The sequence below is a fragment of the Ochotona curzoniae genome, unplaced genomic scaffold (assembly GCF_017591425.1).
Source record: "Ochotona curzoniae isolate NIBS_2020 unplaced genomic scaffold, NIBS_Ocur_1.0 contig_1014, whole genome shotgun sequence".
Taxonomy (NCBI): domain Eukaryota; kingdom Metazoa; phylum Chordata; class Mammalia; order Lagomorpha; family Ochotonidae; genus Ochotona; species Ochotona curzoniae.
The window spans coordinates 37,026,629-37,051,825 of record NW_024464920.1 but is presented as its reverse complement, the minus strand read 5'-3'; the positions used below and the strand labels follow the sequence as shown (position 1 = coordinate 37,051,825).

The window sequence follows — 25,197 nt, the reverse complement described above, 5'->3', positions numbered from 1 at the left end:
AATAAAAATAAATAAATCTTTGAAAAAATTATTTTTATTGGAAAGGCAGATTACAGAGAAAAGGAGAGACAGATCTTCTGTCTGCCAGTTCACCCCCCAAATGGCCACAATGGCTGGACCAGAGCTCTGATCCAGAGCCAAGATTCAGGAGCTTCTTCTGGGTCTCCAACGTGGGTACAGGGTCCCAAGCCAAAGGCAGGGAGCTGGATGGTAAGTGGAGCAGCTGGAACATGAACTGGTGCTCATATGGGATCCTAGTGCTCACAAGGTTATTTAGCCACTAGGCCATTGTGCTGCCTAAATTTAGGCTCAGACTGGGGGATGGGAGCCAAATCAGGGGAAATGTTCTATAATGTGAACTGAAGTTCCCGAGGATCTCCTTCTGATTTCCTGATTTCACGTGTGTCTTTCCTGTGTCAGGATAAACAAACCACTCCTCACCCACACTGAGCTCATTTGAGATTGGACATGTATCTTGTGTTGTTTTTTTTTTAAAGATTTATTTATTTTTATTGGAAAGGCGGATATACAGAGAGGAAGAGAAGCAGAGAGGAAGATCTTCTGTCCAATGGTTCATTCCTCAAGTGACTGCAACGGCTGGAGCTGAGTCGATCCAAAGCCAGGAGCCAGGCGCTCTTCTGGGTTTCCCACATGGGTGCAGGGTCCCAAAGCTTTGGGCCATCCTTGACTGCTTTCCCAGGCCACAAGCAGGGAGCTGGATGGGAAACAGGGCCACTGGGATTGAACCGGTGAGCATATGGGATCCAGGTATGTTTAAGGCGAGGACTTTAAGCAGTATGCTTATTGCGCCAGGCCCATGTTTCTTCTGAAAGTTGGATTTGCCAAAGATTCATAGAATTGGCACTAGAAATTTCATTGGGCAGTTTGGAATTGCTCTGAGGGAACAGAGATCTCCAGAAGGGACTAAGGGTTACCCTTCGGGGAAGGCACTGAGAGCTAGCTGTGTGGTCACCTATGGCTTCATTCTGACGTCCAAATTGTTCTGGAACCCTCCACCAGGACTGGGGCAGCCCCAGCCTGGGACCACCCTCCACGCCCACGCCCAGCCTTACACTAGCAGCTGTTTCTCTGGATGTTGCATCAGGAAGGTGATGAAATCTGTGACAGTGGAGTTTACCCACAGATGCAACAGACCCATCACGGTCATGGACACTGTGTACTCTTCACCACCTAGAACTTCTGGGCATCTTTCCCATGGGGAAGAGCCAAAGCACTGGCAATCTGGATTAACCTCCTCAGCCTTGCTGACCCCTAGCATCCTGGCAAATCCTCACCTGACTCCCCAGAGTTCACATAAACTTACGTAGTCAGGCTGGGAGAATTGGTGGGTTCCCAGCCAGCATCCTCTTCCCACAGGAGCCCCTAATGCCACGTGAAGAGTGGAGAGCAGGGAGAGCAAACTCAAACCCTCTCATGGCTTCCCAGCTCAAAAGAATTTCTCCTCACATCCTCCCTATTAGGAAACCAGGAGAGGCTCAGGAAAATGACGGTTTCCAAGGGAGGAGCAACAAGTTCCCTAATTCTTAGATAGCAGGCCTGTGGGTAGCAGCCAAGTTTCCTTCCAGACCCAGCTCAAGGTCCTTTTCAGAGATGACTACAGGCTTCTCTGTTTTTTTTTTTTTTTTTTCTTAGACAAGAGGAAGCAAGGAAATGAGGTTTGGGGTGGGGCTGTAGTGGAGAGGCAAAAAGATCAGGGGAAGATTAAACAGGAAGGAACTTGAGACCAGATTTATTTAAATGTCTGTTTCTCCTCATGATTCCTGGAGAGCATTACACATGTGTCTCAGCCAGCGCCCTCTGGCCACAGTGACCACAGCACTGGGTTCCCCCACAGCAATGGGGGGAGGAGGGGCTTCATACCTGGGCTCTCCCAGTGGCGGGGTGATGAATGAAGGGGAAATCCCCCCTGCTCTGAGTCACCTGTCAGCAAAAGGGGCGGGCCTTACAATGCTGGAACCTTAAAAAAGGACTCTGGGGCCACAGGAGTTAAAGGACAGGAAGCAGCCGAAGAACCGGATCTCAGAATCCAACAACCAAGGCCGAACAGAGGGCCAGGTGCGTGAAGATTTTCTCCAAGGACCGGTGCGATTCGAGATGCAGGCTGGAATGCTCCTACCACTGCTGCTGCTGCTGCTGTTGCCAGCTGCCCAAGTCTGGGCCATGCCTGTGGACAGTGGCCTTGACTGGACTCAGTGCCAGCAGCTCTCCCAGCAGCTCTGCACACTGGCCTGGAATGCACATTCGCTAGGGGCACATGTGGTGAGTGACTGTGTTAGTTGGACCTCCAAGTCCCAAGGATGTGAGAGGCATCACTTTTAGGGGGAAGGCAGAGGGAGGGTTCAAGGTCACCTGGGAGTTGGAGGTGGGGTTCCTGAGAGACTCACTGAAGCACCAGTCCAGATGGGGCTCCAAAGTTCTTATTGTCTCTATTTCTCCCCTACTCCTTTCGTCCCAGGACCTACCAAGAGAAGAGGGCGATGAAGAGACTTCCGGTGATATTGTCCCCCGGATCCAGTGTGAGGATGGCTGTGACCCCCAAGGACTCAGGGACAACACTCAGGTAACCACCCACTTGATCCAGTGTGAGGATGGCTGTGACCCCCAAGGACTCAGGGACAACACTCAGGTAACCACCCACTTGATCCTTGGCCCTGTGGGAGAGGACAGGGAATGTGGCTGCAGCACCGTGATGAACTGGACTGGGGACAGAAAAGAATTTGGTGGGTCTTCTGCGAATGGGGTAAGAGGGTGTGCTTCACACTCTTCTCTCTCTAGTCCTGTCTGCGGAGGATCCGTCAAGGTCTCATGTTTTACGAAAAGTTGCTGGGCTCGGACATTTTCACAGGGGAGCCGGCTCTACTCCCTGATGGCCCTGTGGGTCAGCTTCATGCCTCTCTCCTGGGCCTCAGCCAACTCCTTCAGGTACAAGCTAGGGGCCTGGAGGATGGGGTTGGGGGAATGGTGCTGGCAGGGGCCTAAGGAGCCTGAGACCTCTCTGATAATGTTCTGCATCCTTTCAGCTCAAGGGTCGCCATCAGGAGACTCACCTAACCCCAAGCCTCAGTCAGAGCCAACCATGGCAGCGCCACCTTCTCCGCTTCAAGATCCTACGCAGCCTACAGGCCTTTCTGGCTGTGGCTGCTCGGGTTTTTGCTCATGGGGCGGCCACCCTGAGCCCCTAGAGCCACCAGCCCAAGGATGGCACCCTGTGCTCTCAGCTTGGCAGTGCTGACGCTGCTGACCTGTGACTAAGCTGAGTATTTATTAGGTGGGAGGGGAGACTTTGGGACTATTTATTGTCATGGGAGCAGCTTGTGGGAGATTATTTATTGTATTTATGCTTTTTAATAAAGACTTATTTATATGACTATGGGATAGAGCTTTTACTCTTGGTTGGGAACCAAGGGCCATGGGAGTATGATACATCCCTTGCTTTTCCCCTGAAGGGCTCAAGGCCTCAGGAGTCCCTGGCACAAATGGGCATCTTTGTGGTGTAAACTGCTCTGTGGCTAAGCAAATAGAAGAGGATCACAAGAGCTTTGAGATGACACAGTAGGGGTACACCTGGGGGTCTCTTGCTCCTTGAGACACTGGCTCCCAGCTCTCCTGGCTGAAGACAGGAGCCCTAAACACTGTAGGATCCAAGGTCACAGCTCAGTTTTGGGGCATTGCAGGGAGCCTGAAGGTCTATTTCCCAAACCAACAGGATTCTCATAAAGAGCTGTAGACCCCCTCAAGAGTGCAGTGTGGTTGCCCAAGGGGAGCCAAAATAACTGAAAAAAATTGCAGAAGCGAGGGGTGGAAGCAGAGGTTAGTGGCTATTCCTTTTCCTTAAGGACACAGCATTGGACTCCAGTGTGTATCCTGGCTTTGCTGGCAAGTCATCTAAGTGACAGTGGGACAAATAACCACTTGTCCTCTCCCCCGACATGCATGTAGTCACAGCTGCCCTGTGAGACCCTGAGGAACATGAGCAGCAGCTCCAGAGAACAAAGAAACATGAGCAGCAGGGCAAATGGGTATGTGGCTGAGAGGCCGCCAGGTGCCCATCCACATTCTGATATGCCTGAGGACACTCGGTCTTTGTGAGACAAAAAGTTAAGTCGGAGACAAAACACTTCTGGAGCAGTACAAAGTTTATTAGCCTTTACTGCTGAGAAAAGCCTTGAGGGGGCTGTTCCACTGACACATCAGGCAGGAAGCAGCTACAGGTGCAAGACCCTGCCCTCATCCAGCTCTAGGGACACCTCTTGGTCCAAGGACAAGAACCTGCTTGGGGGTTCACTGGAGATGGCTAAAATGTGTGTGGGGCTGTCCAGGGTCCGGGGAGCATAATCTCCCAGGTGCCCAGGCCCACACTCACGGAGCAGGGAAACAATACATGGTGTGAAAGAGGGTGATAATATAGTACTAAAAAACCAGCTGAGACCCAATGCTTCTCCTCTGCTGGAGAACACTGAAGTCTACCCAATACCACCCAAAGCAACTCCTGAATCCCTACCACCCTTCCCAACCCTAGCCTAAGTGTTGTGGGGGTGGAGACTAAGAAGCAAGAATCGGAGTGCAAAGCTTCACAGTCATGGTCACAGTGGATTGGTTTCTCATCTTGTCGGGGAGGGAGAAGTGTGTGCAGTCAGTCTAGCAGGTGGAGCAAGAGATGAGGACAAGCAGGAAGAGGAGGGCCAGGGCAGAGCTTCACAGGGTGGGCTTAATCAGAAGAGAAAAACAGAATCCTGGCATGCACCTGTGCTGCCCACCGAGGGCCCTCATTCAGCCTTCCTTGCTTTAAGACGCTGTGGTCCTTCCAAGTTGCCAAGAAACCGTGCCCATGAGACCTTCCAGTGCCTGCTGTGTACCCTGGCCTACCCTCAGAAATTCAGGGCCCAGCAGGCAGTCCCTCCCTGGGATCCTCCTGGGAGCCACGGTCAGAATCTCATCTGTTTCCTTGGAGTTCTTCTGTATGCATATCAGGCTTTTTGCCTTTGACTCCTGATCCCATCCCTGGAGAGCAGCATTGTTATGGGAGGGCATGGAGAGGGACAGGAGATCTGGAATAGAGGAGACAGATGGAGCTGCTCCTAGCAGTCAGAAGGGACCAGAGGTCCCCCGGAGTCAAAATGGCTGTAGTAGGGGTTGTCAGCCTCCTCTATAGTGTCCTGGTTGGCCATCAATGGATCCCCGTTCAGCATGATTTTGTCAATCTGCACGCAGTTCCTGAAGACTAGAGAAGCCAAGGGTTGGGGAGTGTGTAGGGAGAGAGAGAGAGAGAGAGAGAGAGAGAGAGAGAGAGAGAGAGAGAGAGAGAGAGTGAGTCAGGCCCTGATATCAATGGGGAGGCCCCAACCCAGCAGGGAAACCAGGAGGGAGGGAGGGAGAGAGGCAGAAAACACCCAGGACTGGACCTCAGGAGAACCTGGCAGGGGAAGGTACGGGGGCATGGGGAAAGGCATGAGTGTGGCCCCCAAAAGCCACTACTGGAAAAGCAGCCTTTCTTTGATGAAGATCTAGGAATGCAGGAAAGGGCGACAGACCATAGCAGGGGCTGATGGGGCCTGGCCACAGCCCCTCACTTACTCTCCATTTCTTCCGTGTTCAAGTGTTTCAGGTCCCCAGGCAAATCTGGTTCTAGCACTGGCTCTGATCTGGGTCTCAGGTCTGGCTCTAGCCCTCCAAGTGGCACCATGGCCAGTGTGGCCTCTAGCACAGACTCCAGCTCTGGTCCTAGATCCGACCCTAGATCCAGGCCTGTCGCCAGCAGCGACTCTAACTCCAGGTCTGGCCCTAGCTCTGGCCCTGGAGCCAGCCCTGGCTCCAACTCGAATGGCTCCAGTTTTGGGTCCAGCGGCGACGGCAATGGCTGCAGCTCATCCAACTGTCTGCAGATACCAAGACACAGAGAGGCCGGGTCATCTTCCAGCCACAGTACCCGAGTTAGCTCTCCTCCCCCACTTGGAACCTCAGTGTCCACAGATGAAATTATCACAGCCACCTCACGGGAATGACTGTGAAGCTTTGAGGGAATGAACACAGAGCATTCAGCGCAGGGCTGGCCTGTCAGGAAGCTTGCTTTGAGTGTGGCTCAGATGACCACCTACTATGTAGGATTCTCACAAGGACAAAACCCCAAGGATGTTCTTAGAATCTGTTAATCCCAGTGACCACGACCCCACGACTGACCACTCCTCCCTGGGGAACTAGGGCAAGGGTGATGCAAAGGTGGTATCAGGAAGGCAAGACAGAGGAGACAGACTCAAAGTACGGGAAGGAGCCAGAGAGTGGGTCCAGTAGAGTGTGCTGCAGGTGGACGGAGCTGAGCAGGCTGGAGTCCCTCTATCTGCCAGAAGGGTTCAGGGAGGCATGCCGGAGAGCGTCTGTCTCACCTGTTGGAGACCACAATGAGCCTGTGTTTCAGGTACTTCCTTTGTTCCAGGAGATTCACTGTGAGGACCACACACACAAAGGGGCGGGAAGATGAGCGGGGTGCACCTGTGGCCCCTGACCCAGGTCTCCTACTGCAGAAGGTCCTGACTTCAGGTCATACCTCCCCATTCAGCAACTAAGAGAGTCCTGTCAATCAAATCTTTCCCTTCTCTGGATATCATGCTTTTACCTTTCTTTTAAAAAAGTAATTTTAAAGGCAGCATGATTCTTTAGCTGGTTCACTCCCTTCAGAGACTGAAATGGCAGGGGCTGGACCAGGAGCCTGGAATTCCATGAGAATCTCCCCATGTGGGTGGCAGGGGACCCAAGCACTTGAACCATCCTTGGTTGCTTTCCCAGGCACATCAGCAGGGACCTGGATGGAAAGTGGACCAGCTGGGACTCAAACAAGTGTTCATATGGCATGCCAATGTCACAGGTGGTAGCCTAAACCACTGAGCTATAATGCTGGCTCCTGGCTATGACTTTTCCCATGTTCCAAAAGGAAAATGCATTTATGGGGTCTGAGAACTCCTGCCATCTAACAATCAAGGATGCCAACCATTTCCACTTTGTGGCACAGTGCATTAAGCTGTTGCTTGCCATGTCGGCACACCACGTTAGAGTCTGATTAGCTCCCTGTTCATGTGTCTGGGAAAAACAGCAGAGGATGATTCAAGTGTTTGGGCTCTGCCACCCATGTAACAAACTCCAGATGGAGCCCTTGGCTCCTGGCTTTGTTGGGGCCCAGCCCTGGCTGTCTATGCAAACCTGAGGCAGGGGGTGGTGAACCAGTGAATGGAAGTTCCCCAACCTGTTCCATCACCATGCCTGGTCAATAGATACACAAGTAAAGAAACAAACAAATCAGCTGCCACCTTTCTCCTGGTAGTAGCTCCCAAAAGCCTCGTCCCGGGGGATGTTGGGGTAGAGGAAGCGCAGAGGGTTTTCGGGGATGTTCTCATCAGTGAGTAGCTGGTAGTGGCGGATGATCTCGGTCAGCGGGAGCGACTGTAGCACCTCCTTCGTGTAGGGTTGCACCGAGCGGATGACCACCTTATCTGGAGTGTTGCGTACAAGGATGGGGAGCCAGGCCTGAGGGAACGGGAGGGGCCTGGGAGCTCCCCACACCCTGGCTGCCCAACCCCAAGCCTACTGAGGATTTCAGGTCGGAGCCAGGGAAGTCATGGGCAGACACTGGGGCTAGGAGGGGAGGCTGGGTGGAGGGGGAAGGGCAGCTGACCATCGTCCTGGTGCTCCACCCAGGAGCAGGTGATGCCCCCTTCCTCCGATTCACTGAAACGCAGCAGGAAGGTGCCAGACATGGTCTTCTTCAGCAGGCGGCGCTCCTGGCTGCGGCTCACAAAGCCCATGATATGCCTGTGCATGGAAGGCGGCTGTGGGGAACTCCGCCAGAACCGCAGCACAAAACGGCTCAGCTCGGTCACTTGGAAACCCTTCCCTTCTGGTGAAGTTTACTGGCCTCAGCCAGGGCCCGGGAGAGGGGAGTGAGGAGTCAGGCTGATCTTGAGGGGACAGGTGGTATGGTGGGAAAGGAGTGAGAATGTGGAGATAAGCAGGCCTACGTTCAAACCCTAGTACTGTCCCTTGGGGAAGCCCATTTTCAATTCTGAGACTCAGTGTTCCTCCCTCGCAAGGGAGGCAGGTCACCACCATGGTCTGTATGGTTGTGTAGGGGAAAAGTAAAAACACCCAGAGGATGCTGAAAAATACCACCTGCTATTACCATGATGGCCGCCAGGGGGCGCCTTCGCACCAGCTTTTGAGGCTATATGCGGCTATATGAGGATGGAGCTGTTATCATAGGGTCCACTCCCAGGCTGGGGAAGAAGAGGCCTCTGGGAAGCATAAAGCCCCTCCTACCCATCTTTCCAGAGATTCTGCAGGTGGTCATGCACCAACTCCAGAATTTTGTCCAGCCATGTCCAGAAGGGTATCTTGCCAGGTGGACTTTCTCGCTAGAGGAAAAGTAGAAAGGCATGATGGATGGAGGAAGGCTGAGGACAGGCTGGGGGCACCCGGGCTGGTGTTGCAGTCACTCAGGCTGCTGGGAGTCACCTTGGTGAAGTCGGCCCAGGACAGCAACAGGTTCTCATTCTTGGAGCTCTTCCCTGGGGGTGGAAGGCCAAAGACACGGATCAGATGACACACACAGAGAGATGAGGCTGGGTGTCATCGGAGAGGTCAGACCGAGGGCTGGGGCAAGGCTTAGAGAGGAGGAGGCAGTGGAGGGCTGTACCAAACAGCTTATCCTTGAGCATGCTCAGCTGCTCCGAGTTGAGGCCCCGTCCAACGTAGGAAGAGAACTGGTTGCTGAGGGCAGGGCCCAGAGTGCTCCAGGGTGCCTTTGGGGGGCTGGAGAAGAACTGCTGGTCCTGCGGGACAAGGCGGGGTCAGGAGATAGCTCAGTGCAGCTCCTCACAGCCAAGCTTCCCTCTTCCCCGTCCTTGCCAAGCCCTCCAGGTGGAGAGTTGGACCCGCTCCTACCTGGGGGTTGGAGCTGAGAAGATTGAACCAGAGGATGGAGGCCCAGGCAATGGAGAGCTGGTTCATGTTAGAAATGACCACCACGGGGAGAGTGTCTGTCTGCGGGAGACAGGAAGCACAGAGCAGAGGGTGTGGGGAACACATCAGCCTCCGCTACCCCTTGCCCCTCCAGAAATTTCCGTTGATCCCTCCTATGCCTTCTTCCCTGTCTCCCTTGTCTCCCCCTGCCCTCCATTTTCACTCACTTTCAGGTCCAGCTTTAGATCCTGGTAGGTATATGTGATCACGAAGCTGATGACATGCAGTTCCTCTGTAACGGCCAGTGTCCCCTGGGACAGGCAAAAGCACCGGGGTCGGAGGGCCCCTTGTCAAGCTCTTCCTGCCCCAGCCCCCCAGCCCCGCTGCCCCTGGTTTCCTGCCCAAGCCTCACCTTGTTGCTGCCCTTTCCAGAACCACCTGAGCGTTGCTCCACCAGAGACTAGATTGAGAGTGGAAGGAGACAAAGTGCTGTGGTAGGGATGGGGTGGGGGACACCCCAAAGACTCTGGAAGCCCTATTTCAATTCAAGATCTCTCAAAACCCTGGGCCCTGTCGCTTTGGACTAGAAGTCTAAGCTACCTCTCCCCTCAACCCCTCCACACACATTTCTTACCAAGCAGCCAAAATCCCAGACCAAGCCCTGACTCTGGCCCCTTTCAGGTGTCAACGTCTTCTGGTTTGAGGTCATAATGTTGAACTTCCGGAAGCTGTTCCAGGAGGAAGAAGACACACACAGATGAGGGAGCAGAATTCTGAATATCTGGCAGGGAAGTGGCCCACGTTCTACTATGTATCAGATTTCTCTTTCTCCCTTGCCCCCTCCCTCTCCCTTCTTGTTTGTGTTTCCACCAAGGGCTGGCCAATGTGGTTGTATAGGTCCCGCAATGCACAAATGCTTGCAGTGTCTTTGTCAGGCACATACCCTTGTAATTGAGGAGGATTCCTGAAAAGAAATTAAAAAAAAAAAAATGAAAATGATTGGCAGGCACAGAATTTGGTCTCTGGGCTCAGAGTCAGTTTTGCAGCTCACTGCCTTTGCATGCTTGAAGCCCCTTCTTCATTCATATGGCGTGCTGCTGATAGCTAACTTGTGGAGTTGCTATGACAGCTAAGTGACTGACACGCCACACAGCAGAGTAACTGCTCAACAGAGGTGAGTTCTTACCCTACTACCCCATCAGCCCTTGGTCAGCCTAGTCCCTTAGTCCCACCCTTCCCTCTTGCCTCAACGTACTTGTCAATGAAGACCTTCACAGTCAGGGACTCACTGCCTTCCTGGAGTCTTACCAGAAGCCTGAGAGGAACGGAAATAAAGGGGGGGAAGGTGTAGACTTCAGATTCTTGAAAGTGTTTGATATGTGAAAGTGATGAGGGCTTGGAGGAGAAGAGGTGGGTGGATCAAGGAAAGCGGGAGCAAAAAAGGCCATGAAGCTGACGCCCCCTAATGGCCGGGTTGGGAATGGGCAGCGGGATGAGCTCTGATGCACTGACCTTGTTCGCACCGTGAACTTGCTCCCCGTCTTAATGATGAGGGGTCGCTGGGAAGTCTGGGGCATGTGGGGTTGGGTCTCTACCACAAAGGCACTGCAGGGGGGGGGGGGGCGTGGAGAGAATGTGCCAATTGGTGTCTGTCCCAGTGTGGGGGGACTCCCCTGTGTCCTTCCTTCTCCCCTCCCTCTAGAGTGCATCCACAGGCCCCCAGACCTGTGCAGCAGAGACTCCAGCAACTCCAGGATCTTGGCATTCTGCAGGTCCACGCCTTGGGACAGAGGGTCATTCTCATAGGTTACCAGGCGGTGCATTTGCTTTAGCTTCTTATTCAGCTGCAGCAGGTGGAACAAGAGCTTTGCTCCATCGGTGAACCTGGATGGCAGAACCCAGGAGGGGGACTCTGTGAATCTCCCAGAGTGTCCCTCCAGGGGATCAGCGGACAGTCAGACACTTTCCAGGAGGAGGGGGAGAAAGAACCCAGGAAGCAAGTGAAAGATGGCTGCAGTATAGTTCATATATAAAGAGATGAAGGCCAAAGACATTTTGGGGGCCCGGCGCAAAGGCTTAACAGGCTAATCCTCAGCCTGCCAGTGCTGGCATCCCACATGGGTGCTGGTTTATGGCTGGGATGCTCCACTTTCCATCCAGCTCCCTGCTTGTGGCTGGGAAAGCAACAGAGGACGGCCCAAAGCCTTGAGACCCTGCACCCGCATGGGAGACCTGAAAAGAAGCGCCTGGCTGCTATATCAGCTTAGCTCTGGCAATAAGTGGCCACAAGGAGAGTGACCTAGCAGTTGGAAGATCTTTTTCTCTGTGCTTCTCTCTGATTCTGGGGAGTGAACCAGCAGATGTAAGATCTTTGTCTCTCCTTCTCTCTGTAAATCTGCCTTCCCAATGAAAATTAAATCTTTGAAAACAAGTCCTTTACACAAACAAAAATTCCAAAAGGTTGACTAACACAACAGTAGCATTTTTTTTTCTTTTTTGAAGATTTATTTACTTTTACTGGAAAGTCAGATATATATATATAGAGGAGGAGAGACAGAGAGGAAGATCTTCCGTCCGATGATTCACTCCCCAAGTGACTGCAATGGTTGGAGCTGAGCTGATCTGAAGCCAGGAGCCAGGAACTTTTCAGGGTCTCCCATGTGGGTGCAGGGTCTTAAGGCTTTGGGCCTTCCTCAACTGCTTTTCCAGGCCACAAGCAGGGAGCTGGATGGGAAGCAGGGCTGCTGAGAATATAACTCATGCCCATATGGGATCCCGGCACTTTCAAGACGATGACTTTAGCCACTAGGCTACCACACCAGGCCCTACAGTAGCATTTCATATGATACTTCTCTGTACGATTTCTACTGAGCACTTTATATTGTATCAATGGGCTTCATTCTTAAACACAGAAAATTGAAGTGAACTTGCTCAAGGCCTTACAAGTACCGCAGTAAGGGATAAAGCTTTTATGAGAGCCCAGGCAGTCTGGCTGCAGAATCCATACTTTTTTTTTTTGGTAAGATTTACCTATTCTTATTGGAAACGTAGATTTACATAGAGAAGATATATAGAAAAAGATCTTCCATCCACTAGTTCAAACCTAAGTGGTTGCAACAGCCAGAGCTGAGCCAATCCAAAGCTAGGAGCCTGTGACAATGGCATCCCCTAAGTGATGTCTCAGCCCCTCTGCTTCTGATACAGCTCTCTGCTAATGGCTTGGGATGGGCAGCAGAAGATGGGCCAAATGTTCGGGCCCGTTCCACACATGTGGGAGACTTGGATGAAGCTCCTGGCTTTTTTTCTCGGGTGATTAAAAAAAAGAGAGAAACCAGATTATGGTTGAAAACACCACTTTCACCAAATTAAGGACTGAACTCTGGCTTCCTTGGGTGATGGAGATGAAGGGTGGAACCTAGCTGCAGTCTGAGAAGGATGCCGGGGAACACAGCCAGCGGGTGGGACTTCTGCTGGGGACAGGCCCAGGTCAGGACTGGGGCTCGGAGTGGTACAGGGGTGCGGCAGCAGCTCTCACCACTTCTCCAGCAGTTCCAGGTCAGGCTGTGGCTGGGCTCCGATACAGGCTTTCTGCTGCTGGGTCTTCCATGTGACCAGCTCTGGCAGCAGCAGGTCGATGAGGGTGGTCAGTCGGCCCAACAGGGCCTTGAAGGTGTCCAGCACCACCTGACAATGGTAGAGTTGAGCGCCTCTCACCAAAATCTCCCGCCATCCAATTGAGGATGAGAAGAAGCATCTGACACTAGGAGCCCCAGATTCCCCCTCCCCCCATCACTTAGGTTTCTCCTTCCCTGCTGCCCCCATCCTCTTCCTCCCACCTTTCTCCTTTCGTTCAGTTCATTCAGAGTGGCTTGAAGTAGCTCCCGCTGCCTGTTGCGATGGCGGTCCAAAGAGGCTGCTTCCCCTGAATAGTCAGAGCAGGGAGTCAGACTAGGAGTTCCCTGCTCTCTCCTCTTTGATCACATCCCAGAGTTAAAAGGGGACTTGGACTCACTGGAGTTCGCCTCTTCTGCTCTCCCAGCTGGCACCTGTCTCCTACTGTCTCCTTGCTCCCGACCCTCGGTGTGGGTGTTGTATCGGAAGTAGAAGACCTCCTGCAGATCTGTCAGCTGGTTGACGGACTTCACTAGCTTCTGTGGAGGGCATGTGATCCCATCCCGATGAAGCTTGTACATTCTGAGGGAGGATGCGGGAGGGGACCCCATCCACCCGTATCTTGCCACACTGACCAACCTCCATCATTGCCTTTAGATCTGTGATCCGTGATTCAATCTCACAGTGTTGGCTATCCATGGGTGGCTCGAGGGCTGGCTGGCCTTGTTCCTGCAACAGAAGAGGCTCTGAGCACATTTAAGCCCTAAACTTCCATACCTGAAAATACACCTGAAACTGTACCATAGGATGTGGGGGGAATCCTATTCTTTTTTTTTTTTTTGTAATTTTTCTAAATTCCATATAAGCAGAACATCATAAGAATCATAGGAAAATTGAATTAAAAATATGAGTTTATTTTGACACAAAAAGATTTAATCATAATACACAGAAAATAATTATTTTGAAAAAAAATATGTATGGGATCCAGCGTGAAGGCTCAATTGGCTAATCTTTGCCTTGCAAGTGTTGGAATCCCATATGGATGTTGGTTGGTGTCCTGGCTAATCCACTTCCCATCCAGTTCTCTGTTTGTGGCCTGGAAAAGCAGTGGAGATGGCCTAAGGTCCAGGCCCAGAAGAAACTCCTGGTTCCTAGTTTCAGATTGTCTCAGCTCTGGCCATTGCAGCCATTTGGGGAGTGAACTAGCAGATGGAAGATCTTTCTCTCTGTCTTTCCTCTGTATAAATCTTGTCTTTTCAATAAAAACAAATACATTTTTTAAAAAAGAAAAAGCTGGGCCCGGCACGATGGCGAAGTGGTTAAAGTCCTCGCCTTTCACGCCCGGGATCCCATATGGGCACTGGTTCTAATCCCAGCAGCCCCGCTTCCCATCCAGCTCCCTGCCTGTGGCCTGGGAAAGCAGTCGAGGACGGCCCAAAGCTATGGGACCCTGCACCCGCGTGGGAGACTGGAAGAGGCTCCTGGCTTCAGATCGGCATAGTATCGGCCGTTGTGCTCACTTGGGGAGTGAATCATCGGATGGAAGATCTTCCTCTCTGTCTCTCCTCTCTGTATATCTGCCTTTCCAATAAAAATAAAATAAATCTTAAAAAGAAACAAAAGAAAAAGCTGTATGTGGGTTTTAAAAATTTTGTGTACCTCCCCAGCTGTAAACAATGGCTTGGGTTGCTTTGTACCTAGGTAAGTGTTACATAGCTGGGAGAAAAGGAGCCAACAGCTGGCAGGCATCTTGGGCCTGGTTAATACCAAATTTGTAAAGATATGTGGGGGAATTTGGAGCCATGAGCTCCCAGCCTGGCTTGGGCTGGCCCTCGCAAGGGCCATTTGGTGCAGGGCGCCCCATGTAGTCTCGAGCACAGGGACTATGGACTGATCAGGGAAAAGAGCATGAGATGTGAGGGAGGGAGGATCACTGAGGGAGTGTATTGCAGGTGAGGAATGACTTCTGAGGGACTTCCGCTGACAAGGCCACTGCACTTGCTGACTGTGAATACATGTGTCGGAACTGGGCCTCCTCAGTGGCTCGGAGCAGTGGATGACACACTCAGATGCACATGGAGGATACGGCAGTCCATAGGGACCAGCAGAGGACATCTGGAACCATAGCAGAGCATGGAGGGCAGAACGAATCGGTCAACTCTCCCAGCCAATGACAGCAAGGATCTGGATAATTGGAGACTCTAAGGTGGACTATGTCAGCCAATGGACCTTGGAAGGATTTCCTCATCCTTGTAGCAATGAAATCAACAGCATTTTAGAACTATTGAAACCACCTTAGCAGCACCTTTGGACCATGCTTGACATTGGGAACCCTGGGATGACATCGGGTGGCCGTTCCCCTGACATTGGGTACTGAGGTGGTTGGGAGGCTTGGTGCCCCCCCTTTGTGCTATTTAAATGTATCATGGCACTGTAGGCACAGTCAAAGGCAGAAAATTCAACATATTCAACAGTCAAGGCATATTTAACTGTTTCATTAAGAGTCCTGCTTGGGGTGGAGGATCCTGTTTTATGAACAATTTCCTGAATCCTTTCCGTGTGTCCCCTACTCCAGAATCTTCCAACACCTCTAGCACCTTGTTCTTACCGCCTCAGCCCTCATAGCCTGCTTCAGAATTTTTTCTTCTTCGAAAAGGAGGTTAAACATCATTTCAGCCAATTGGATAGGGCTTTGGAGAAAGGGCTGGAGCAAGAGAGGAAGGAATAACCTGAGTTCAACCACTCGTAAGTGACCTGCCCCCCAGGTCCCCAGTGTTTCCCTGTCTTTCAGGGTTCCTGGCTCTTTCCCTTTTCCTCATTGGTTTCCTCACCCCGACCACCTTTCCACCCAATGCCACCCAGACTCTTGCCACAGAGGCCTGCTCCCTCCCTGCTCTGTCATCTTCACACTGTGTCCCTCTTTCCCCAGATCCTGTTTTATACCCTAAACTTTCCTCTATACTCAGCTCCCAGGCTTGTCCTTTTAGTCTCAGCTTCTCCAAGCACCTGCAGGTCCCGGAAGAATTTTCGCAAGTTGTGCTGTAGCAACAGGTGCTGTGGGTCCTGATTGCGACGGCCATACTCGGTGTTCACTTGGTCCAAGAAGTGGAAGCACAGCATGGTGGCCTGGGAACTATCGATTGCCAGTGCAGCTTCCTGCCTGGGGACCAGGAATGGCATCAGTGTCTCGGCAAGGCTGCTTCTGTCCTGAACCCTTCCACAAAACCTCTTCCTGCCTTTTTTTTTTTTTGTAAAGATTAATGAATTGATGTATTTGAAAGGCATAAATTCGTTCTAGTTTTAATATATGTGCTGCCGAAGCGAGCACTGAAAGGCATATTGTACAGAAAAGAGAAGGAGAGACAGAGTGGCTGGTGCTGGGCCAATCTAAAGTCAGGAGCCAGGAGTTTCTTCCAGGTCTCACGTGGTTGCAAGGCTTAAGCCATCCTTTGCTGTTTTCTAGGCCATAAGCAGAGACCTGGATTGCAATTGAAATAGGTGCAACACAAACCAGGACCCATACAGGATGTTAGCACCACAGGAGGAAGGTTAGCTCACTATGCCCCTATGTTGCCCCTCTTCCTGCTTTTGATATCTCCAGGATCCTGGTCACTCTGTCACTCTTTTTATTTATTTATTTTATTTAGGATTTATTTATTTTTATTGGAAAAGCAGATCAGATTATCAGATTTATGAAGAAAAGGAAACAGAGAAAGATCTTCCATCTGTTGGTTCACCCCCAAAATGGCTGTAATGGTCAGAGCTGAGCCGATCTGAAGTCAGGAGCAAAGAGCCTCTTCCAGGTCTCCCACATGGATGCAGGAGTTCAAGGCTTTGGGCCATCCCCAGGCCACAAGCAGAAAGCTTGATGGGAAGTACAGCAGCTGGGACACATGCTGGGGTCTGTACAGTGGGTGTGGATGACAAGAAGGTAAAAGAGAACAGCTCCCCTGTTGCCAAGGACCAGAGGAGCTTCCAGCTGTATGGCAAGGCCTGGAGGATGTCTCTTCAACCACCTTGACAAAGTTCCACCCACTTTTTGCATGGACACTCAAGCACCCTATCAGGAATTCTGTAATCTATTAAGTCATTGTTGTTTGCTCCTGTGAGATGGTTTGTGCAACCTGTGTGAGCTTTGGAGTTAATGTTGCTGATAATGTCTCAGTGAGTGGCCTTTAACAATGTATGCACAGGCGCATTATTAAGCCCATGCCATTTCTGGACACCTTATTGTGTGCCTAACCACTGCCTCAGCATCTGGCCCCAACATGTAGGACACCTTCTGGAAAAGGGCTTGATAAGTATCCTAAGATTAATGAAAATGATCTGAGTAGGAGTAGAAACTGCTATGGTGATAAATACAGTTGCTGGGACCTTAAAGGCTAGCCTGTCTTGGCAATTTCTTTGGAGCATAGGAAATGTATCTGTTTTAGCTGCTTTTATAATTTTTGGCTAGAGGAATTTAAGGTTGATTTTATTAATATTATAAAGATATGCTTTTAATTATTGTTTGATCGTTCATGGGGTTGTAGAGCCTGTAGTTGTAGAGGGATTTAATATTTGAAACTTTAGTCTTGGATCTTTGTTTTATCCCTTGTGACATATGTTTCCCATTAAGTAATGGGTAAATTGTAGAAATAGGAACGTGGTAGGAATATATTACTGATTAGCAGGTAATAGCATGAGTCTTGGCCTTGGAATCCTGGCTATCACTCCATGGCTACTACTGAAGAATGAACAATGGCTTGCTTTGAAGAATATGAATATAGTATTTTGCAGAATTATCTTTAGGGGCACCCGCTTAGCCATGAAATACAAACAGAATGACCAAATGTCTGTGCATGCTCCCTTAGTCGTGAAGTAAAAAGAAAACAATTAAATGTTTGTGCAGAAGTTTGTGATGTGGCTGGGTAAATAAAAAAGGACATCTTCTTGAGCTGTTATGAGGGCACCAAGTCACTGTGTTTGTGTCTCTTTTCGCTGACTCCACACCCCCTTCTCGAGCTCCGAACTTGACTGGAGCTGGCCTCCAGCAGACATGAATCAGTGCCCATATGGGGTCCTGATATTTGCAAGCCATTGAACCATTGAGCCATGGCGCTGGGCCCCATCCTGCTCACTCTTAAAAAGGAACTGGGTCTGGAATTGTGAGGTTGCAGGTTAAATCCCTGTTTGTGATGCTGGCATTCTCTATCAGAGTGCTGGTTTGAGGGTCAGCCACTCTGCTTCTGATCTAGTTCCTTGCTACTGCACCTGGGAAAGCAGCAGAGGATGGCCCAAGCTCCACATGTGACACCTGGATGGAGTGCCAGGCTCTTGGCTTCAGGCTGGATCAGCCTGGCCACTGTGTGACCATTTGGGGAGTGAAACAGCAAATAGAAGAGTTTTTTTTCTTTTCCTTGTCATTCAGCCTTTCAAATAAATAAATCTACAAAACAAAACAAAACAAAACAAAAAAACCCTTCTTTATCCCCAATGATCCAAAAGTCTCACCAGTTCTGGTCTTCAATCCAGGCAGCCAGGTGCTGCCGAATGTCCATTGGCAGTAGACTGTTTGAGTAGAGCTGATGCAGCTCGTCCCGATACGGGCTGTCGAGATCCTGTAGCATCTCCCACTGCGCCATCTGGGCTCCACAACTTCCGTCACAAGACTGGAGCTGAGTGTGTGACTGGACTAAATCATTCACAGGCTGTGACTGCTCCCTTGCACTGTCAAAATTGCAAATCCCATATATCCATAAATACTATTACAGGTATGACACTGAACATATTTATGGGTACTAAGTCATCTTTCAGCACATGCACAGATACATGTTTAAAAAGATTTTTTTAGTTTACTGAAGGGCAGGGTAACAGGGAAGAAGAGAGACCCTCCACCAGCTGGCTTATTCCCCAAATGGCTCAAATAGCCAGGGCTGAAGCCAGGAACTTGGGATTCCATTAGGATCCCCTACATGAGTGGAGGGGGCCCAAATACCTGGGCTGAGACATTTCCTGTTGCTTTTCCAGTGGCTTCACCCACTGCCTTACAGCTTCGGCTCCACTAATTTAAGAAACGTTAATATGTTTTCCCCTTGTTATTTTAAGTGTATCTGTGGCTATGTTTGCTCATACTGGAGTAAAGATCGCTGTTGATCTTAAGTATTTAGTACTTAAATCATTCCTACTGGGACTCGGTGCAGCAGCCCAGCGGCTAAAGTCCTAGTCTTACATGTACTGGAATCCCATATGGGCGCTGCAGGTTCTAATCTAGGCAGCCCCACTTCCATCCAACTCCCTGCTTGAGGACTTGGGGTCCTGCACTTGCATAGGAGACCTGAAAGAAGCTCCTGGCTTCTGGCTGCAGATCAGCACAGCTCTGGCCATTGTGCCTACTTGGAAAGTGAAACAAAGGACAGAAGATCTTCTTCTCTGTCTCTCCCCTTCTCTGTATATCTGACTTTCCAATAAATAAATAAATAAAGCAAATCTTTTTTAAAAATCATCTCTGGGGCCCGGCACGGTGGCGCAGGTGGTTAAGGTCCTCGCCTTGCACGCCCGGGATCCCATATGGGCGCCGGTTCTAATCCCGGCAGCCCCGCTTCCCTTCCAGCTCCCTGCCTGTGGCCCGGGAAAGCAGTCAAAGGACGGCCCAAGGCTTTGAGACCCTGCACCCTGTAGGAGATCCGGAAGAGGCTCCTGGCTTCGGACCGGCATAGTATCGGCCTGTTGCGCTCACTTGGGGAGTGAATCATCGGACGGAAGATCTTCCTCTCTGTCTCTCCTCTCTGTATATCCGCCTTTCCAATGAAAAAATAATAAAAATAAATCTTTAAAAAAAAAAAAATCATCTCTGCTAACTTGGATATTTTTTTTTAGGGACCGAAATGTTCTTGTAGACCAAGCAAGTAGAAAGGACAAACTCGACTGCAGATGATGTATCAAATACTTTTTCACCCTGACTCTAAGATTGTGATACTTTTTTTTTTAAAGATTTACATATTTTTTATTGCAAAGTCAGATATACAGAGAGGAAGAGAGACAGATGAAATTCATCCATCCATTGATTCACTCCCCAAGTGGCCACAATAGCCAGAGCTGAGAAAATCTGAAGCCAGGAGCCAGGAGCCTCTTCTGGATTTCCCACACAGGTGCAGGGTCCCAAGGCTTGGGACCATCCTTGCCTGCTTTCCCAGGCCAAAAGCAGGGAGCTGGATGGGAAGTGGGCCCACCAGGATTAGAATCGGTGCCCATATGGGATCGCAGTGTGTGCAAGGCGAGGACTTTCACTGTTAGGCTACAGCGCTGGGACCGTGTCACCTTTTTGTTTATTTATTTATTTTTGGGCCTGGTGCAATAGCCAAGTGGCTAAATCCTCAGCTTGCATCTGCTCAGATCCTATATGGGCTCTGGTTTGTATCTTGGCTACTCTACTTCCCATCCAGCTCCCTGCCTGTGGCCTAGGAAAGCAGCAGAGGATGGTAGAATGCTTTGGGACTCTGTATCTGTGTGGGAGACCAGTAAGAAGCTCCTGGTTCCTGGCTTTGGATTGGCTCAGCTTTGGCCATTTTGGCTACTTGGGGAGTGAACCAGTGGACAGAAGATCTTTCTGTCTCTACTTCTCTCCGTAAATCTGATCTGCCTTTCCAATAAAAATAAAACAAATCCGTCTACTGGTTCACTCCCCAAGTGCCATAATGGCCAAAGCTGTGTCAATCCGAGGCCAGGAGCCAGGAGCTTCCTTCAGGTTTCCCATGTGGGTGCAGGGTCCCAAGGCCTTGTGTATCCTCTGCCTTCCCAGGCCACAAGCAGAGAGCTGAATGGGAAGTGAAGCAGCTGGGATATGAACTGGAGCCCATATAGGATCCCTGCACTTGCAAGGCAAGGACTTAGCCATTGAACCATCAGGCCAGGCCCAAGACTTACTTCCTGTTGCAGCCTGAGCCTAACAAAACAGACACTTGTAAAAAAAAAAAAAAACAAAACAAAAACCCAGACACTTGTAGTCTAAAAGGGTCACATGGTTTTGGGCAATGCAAAGAAAAACATGAGGAGAAGGCAAGGGCCTGCCCCTCCAGGCATGAATGAGCTGGCTGTCCTCCATCTGGCAAGCAGGAAAAAGGCAAGAGGAGGGCCTGGGTAGGAGTTTCTGGTTTTCCTTTTAGTGCTTGAATGACTAACCTATGTGTCTCTACTGCTTTTAAGAAACAAAACAAGAAATAATAAATGTAAAAAATGAAGAGTTCACACTTCTCGAGCAGCAAGACACAAACAGGAATGCAAACAAGTCAAGCAAAATGCGATCTCGGAACAGAATGCAAATGCTGTGTTAAGTGGCTGCAACTCATTTTCTGCCCATAGTTTGCGTTCAGTAAGCTCTTTTGAGATGAGATGGATTCGTGGTACCATTTTTGCAATCCAGTCCTTCATACTTTTGTATGGGACACAGGTTGTAAATGGTATCTATCTTTAGACGCCTTCTGGGTGAGGATCAAAGCTAACACGGCAGGGACAGAGCTGCATGCAGAGGGTTAAGATGCTGCTTGTGTCAGGGACAACCCACACGAGTGCCAGTCCCAGTCTTGGCTGCTACCCTTCCAAACCAGCTCCCTGCTAATGCACGTGGGAAAGCCCTGCACCCACCTGGCAGACCAGGATGAAAAGTTCTAGCTCCTGGATTTGGAGATGGGGGGGGGGGTGTGGAGGGAGCAGCTAGACCTGGTTGTTGCAGCCTTTCTGGAACGCAAAACAGTGGATGGAAGATCTCTCTCTCTCTCTCTCTCTCTCTCTCTCTTTCCCTCCCTTCCTCTTCTGTACTGTCACTTTGCCTTTCCAATAAATCTTGGGGAAAAAAAAAATCAATAACGTAGCGCTCAGGCAAATACATTGGTTGACATGATTAATCTAATACAGTAACAATGCTAGGTTCCGGCGGAATTCTGACAAGGGGGCGTTAGGGTTGGGGAGATGGGCTGAATAGGCAAGACTCCAATAACAACTTGGAGGAAAAAGTTCTTCGCGGGGCGCAGCCCTGTGGCCAGGCACCCTCACCCCACCGCTCCCCTCGGCACGCCCTCTCAAGGTCCGTACCTGATTAGTCTCGTAGTCCCCGTCCCCTGCAGGGGCTCAGACGCGACTTCGTCACTCCCGAAGGGACCAGCTACCAGGGTCTCCTGCCCACCCTCTGACAACTTCGGCCTGGCATTCGGGTCTGCCCCTTCCGAGTGGGTTTGGTCGGCTGCTGAAGAGCAGCGCTCTGACGTTGCCAAGCCGGCGCCTCGCCACTGGCTGCCATGTCCCCAAGCCCGCCCCCGAGCCGCGAGCTCGTTGGCGTCGCCACAAACCCGTCCTCTCGGCAGGACGGAACAGGCTGAGGCGAAAACACACCGACGGCTCCAGGGATTGGTGAGGAAGCTCCGGGAAGCCCCGCCCAGCGCCTGCGTCAGGGAGGAGTCCAAGGAAAGGAAGTGCACGAGACTCGGGACAGCTGATTTTCGAGAACTCCGGGGCCCGGGCCGCGGAACCGAAACTGGCTGGAGGTTTCTGGAAGCGCTACAAGCTTCGCCGGAAGTGGGGAGACAGAAATTAAATTCTTTGGGATAGGACAGGAATCACTGAGGAAATGAAAGCCAAGATTATTCATTTATTTTGTTGTCAGTGTGCGCCATAACCCCAGCAAGTGGAAATTATCCCCGCGTTGGGGCTTTAAGAACAGAGTGTGCAGGAATGACTAGACACTGCTCAGCAAGCACTACCAGCAGGAGCCTGGCTTCAAGGAGAAGTCCTGTGACTTCCAAACTCCCCAACTTTTAGTAACTCATGTTGTGACATAGTGAGTCAAGCCACTACCTGCAGTGCCAGCATCCCGTATGGACCATTTTGTGTCTCCGCTGCTCTGCTTCTGAAACAGCTCTCTGCTAATAGTCTGTGAAAGTAGTAGAAGGTGGCTCAAATACCAGGGACCTTGCCACCCATGTGGGGGACCTGGAGGAAGCACCTGGCCTGTAGCTGGGGACTTGTGATTTTAGGGAGTGAAATCAGTGGATGGGACATCACTGGCTCTTTGCCTTTTCAAATAAATAAATCTTTTTTTTTTAGAAAAAAATTATTTTTATTGGAAAGTCAGATATACAGAGGGGAGGAGAGACAGAGAGGAAGATCTTCCTTCCAATGATTCACTCCCCAAGTGAGCACAACTACTGGTGCTGTGCCGATCTGGAGCCAGGAGCCAGGAACTTCCTCCAGGTCTCCTACATGGGTACAGGGTCCCAAAGCATTGGGCTGTCCTCAACTGCTTTCCCAGGTCACAAGCACGGAACTGGATGGGAAGTGGAGCTGCTGGGGTTAGAACCAGCACCCATATGGGATCCTGGCATGTTCAAGGTGAGGACTTTAGCCTCTAGGCCACCAAATAAATAAATCTTTTAAACAGATTAGATCCTGGGGCTGGTGCAATGGCTGAACTGGCTAATCTTCTGCCTTGAAGTGCAGAATACCATATGGGGTGCTGGTTTGTGTCCTAGCTGCTCCACTTCCCATCCAGCTCCCTGCTTATGCCGTGGGAAAGCAGTAGAGAATGGCTCAAAGCCGTGGGACAGACCCTGCATCCACATGGGAGACACGGAATAAGCTCCTGGCTCCTGGCTTTGGACTTGCTCAACTTTGGTTGTTGAGGCTATTTGGGAGTAAACCAGCAAATCTGTTTAAGTCTGCCTTTCCAGTAAAAGTAAATGTTTTCTTTAAAAAATATTAAATCCCCATGTTTTATAGCACTGCTATCCTTTGGAATAACATATTAGGGTTTGGATTTTGTACACACATGCACACACACACAGAGGTTGCCAGAATAGGAGGTTTATTCTTTCTGCTGTTTCCACCTTGTTTTAGATCTCCAACCTCAGACTAGTGGTAGCATAGTGAAAAAAGGGGTGGCTCCCATAGTACCTGTGGTAAAAGGAGTGGCTCGGGTATAAATACTAATCAGCCATTTTGGAGCTCCAAAGAGCAGGAGTTTGTGTTTCTTCTGAGTCACTCATAGCCAGGATACCTCCTAAGCCCTGGATGCTGCTCTCAGGCCAAGGAGTGCTGGCCTCTTGCTCAGCATAATAATACTGGATCAGCCGCTGAACCCCGGTCTTAATGACCGGCTTAAGTGCAGTACTGATGGCTAGACCCATGGGGCCTCCCGACAGCCCGAGCATGCCCATCAGCAGATCATAGCCCAGATCCAGGGTGCCTTCCTGGCCCCGCTGGTGGGCCTTGTCTGAGCAGTTGTAAGCAGCGTAATACAGAGCTGTGCCCAGGTTGTAGAAGGTTCCCACTGTGGGCAGCAGCCGTGCCAGACTGTACACACCTTGCTCCCGTTCGTTCTCACAGATCTCACTGGGGAGGGCACGCCGGACCCGCCCCAGGCCTGTCTGCTCCAGGGCCAACAGTCCCAGGGCAGAGACCAGGGCTTCAGTGGACACTTGGCTGTGGGTGCTTCGGTCTGCTTGCTGGAGCTCCTTAAGATGCTGGATGAGGCCACGGGTGGCCTTCACACCACCCCAGCGGTAGAGCTGTGTTTGCAGGGCCCGGGCTTCAGCCAGGCAGCCCATGTTCTCCAGGGCATTCCTTAGAGCCAGGCCAACCATGAATTTAGGGAGAGGCGCCAGGTGACTGAAGCCGGGTAGGGATTGGGGGAGAATGGTCTGGCAGGACAAAAAACCCAAGGAGGACGACTGGGGATACAAGGTTGAGGGGTGGTTTGTCGGCATCCTGGAGGAAGTGGTGTGTACAGAGGCCAGCAGGAGGGCACAGAGAAGCAGCCGTGTGATGGGTTCAAGGCTCCCCATATCTGTAGCAGCAGTCCCTGTAAGAGGAAGGGATAAGACACAAACCTTGTCTGGTGTGGCCACAGTATGAAGGGCGCCCAGCACACAGCCGTTGGGTTCTTCATCCACTGTCTACCTCCAAACTAGTAGTCTCTCTAGGTAAGGACCTAGGAGTCAAAAACGCATCTCAGCTGCTTCCACTGGCTCACCCTCTCCCCCACAGCTTTTCAGGTCACTAGGGACTTTCTCTGTTTTCATTCCACCCTCTTAAAGGGGATCAGCATTACCACACAGCCCAGTCATTGAGAAGTGAGGCTGCCTTCATAGGTTGCTTGGTCCTGTTCTGCCCAGCTCTCTGTCCTACAGGGACGGGAGGTGGGTTCTTCTCCCTGTGACCTGTTCAGGCTGCAATCTCTGCAAATATTTGTTTCATTTGGACTGGCTGTTCAAACTTTGTTCCCTGACCACACACTCACCTTCAATATCTAAGGCCTTGCTCGTCAGCGTTGGCTATCTGTCCCTGCTGTGATCCTGAGCTAAGTCCCAGACAGAATTCAGTGACAGAACCAGAAGCAAATCAGTGCTTAGGATGTTCTCCTTGTATTTTATTTTTTGTTGTTTTTGTTGTTCAGCTTAAAAATTAAGTTAGCAAACTATAGCATCTTGGTGGGCACTAGCACAGAAAACATACATGAGGGAACCCTGTACAGTAGTCTAGCGGCTAAGGTCTTTCCTTTGCACATACCAGGATCCCATATGGGTGCCAGTTTGTGTCCTGGGGGCCCCACTTCCCATCTAGCTCCTTGCTTGTGGCCTGGGAAAGCAG

The 25,197-nt window shown here is 50.8% G+C and overlaps 3 protein-coding genes across 5 annotated transcripts; 1 reads left to right on the top strand and 2 right to left on the bottom strand.

Moving 5' to 3' along the window:
• Window positions 1–1,599: 1,599 nt before the first annotated feature.
• On the top strand, window positions 1,600–3,203 carry IL23A (interleukin 23 subunit alpha). Its single transcript, XM_040990364.1, has 4 exons — window positions 1,600–2,280; window positions 2,477–2,581; window positions 2,797–2,943; window positions 3,042–3,203. The coding sequence occupies exons 1-4, from the start codon at window positions 2,116–2,118 to the stop codon at window positions 3,201–3,203; spliced, it is 579 nt and encodes a 192-aa protein (XP_040846298.1). The 5' UTR covers window positions 1,600–2,115.
• A 939-nt stretch (window positions 3,204–4,142) lies between these two features.
• On the bottom strand, window positions 4,143–21,783 carry STAT2 (signal transducer and activator of transcription 2). 3 transcript variants are annotated; one of them, XM_040983609.1, is made up of 24 exons: window positions 21,649–21,783; window positions 18,073–18,288; window positions 15,586–15,739; window positions 15,188–15,283; window positions 13,219–13,308; window positions 12,980–13,118; window positions 12,804–12,889; window positions 12,503–12,651; window positions 10,693–10,851; window positions 10,480–10,572; window positions 10,223–10,282; window positions 9,911–9,931; window positions 9,602–9,695; window positions 9,380–9,427; window positions 9,195–9,278; window positions 8,950–9,048; window positions 8,702–8,837; window positions 8,521–8,573; window positions 8,326–8,420; window positions 7,685–7,821; window positions 7,320–7,502; window positions 6,402–6,459; window positions 5,596–5,897; window positions 4,143–5,242 (listed from the first exon to the last, which is right to left on the bottom strand). In XM_040983609.1, the coding sequence occupies exons 2-24, from the start codon at window positions 18,201–18,203 to the stop codon at window positions 5,100–5,102; spliced, it is 2,610 nt and encodes an 869-aa protein (XP_040839543.1). In that variant the 5' UTR covers window positions 18,204–18,288; window positions 21,649–21,783; the 3' UTR covers window positions 4,143–5,099. The 3 variants fall into 3 exon arrangements, with proteins under 3 accessions (XP_040839543.1, XP_040839554.1, XP_040839563.1); XM_040983620.1 differs by having other exon boundaries at window positions 18,073–18,203; XM_040983629.1 differs by lacking the exons at window positions 15,188–15,283; window positions 15,586–15,739; window positions 21,649–21,783 and having other exon boundaries at window positions 18,073–18,156.
• Window positions 21,784–23,402: 1,619 nt separating this feature from the next.
• On the bottom strand, window positions 23,403–24,314 carry APOF (apolipoprotein F). Its single transcript, XM_040978367.1, has one exon. It carries the CDS (start codon window positions 24,312–24,314, stop codon window positions 23,535–23,537), a length of 780 nt encoding a protein of 259 aa, XP_040834301.1. The 3' UTR covers window positions 23,403–23,534.
• Between the last annotated feature and the right edge of the window lie 883 nt (window positions 24,315–25,197).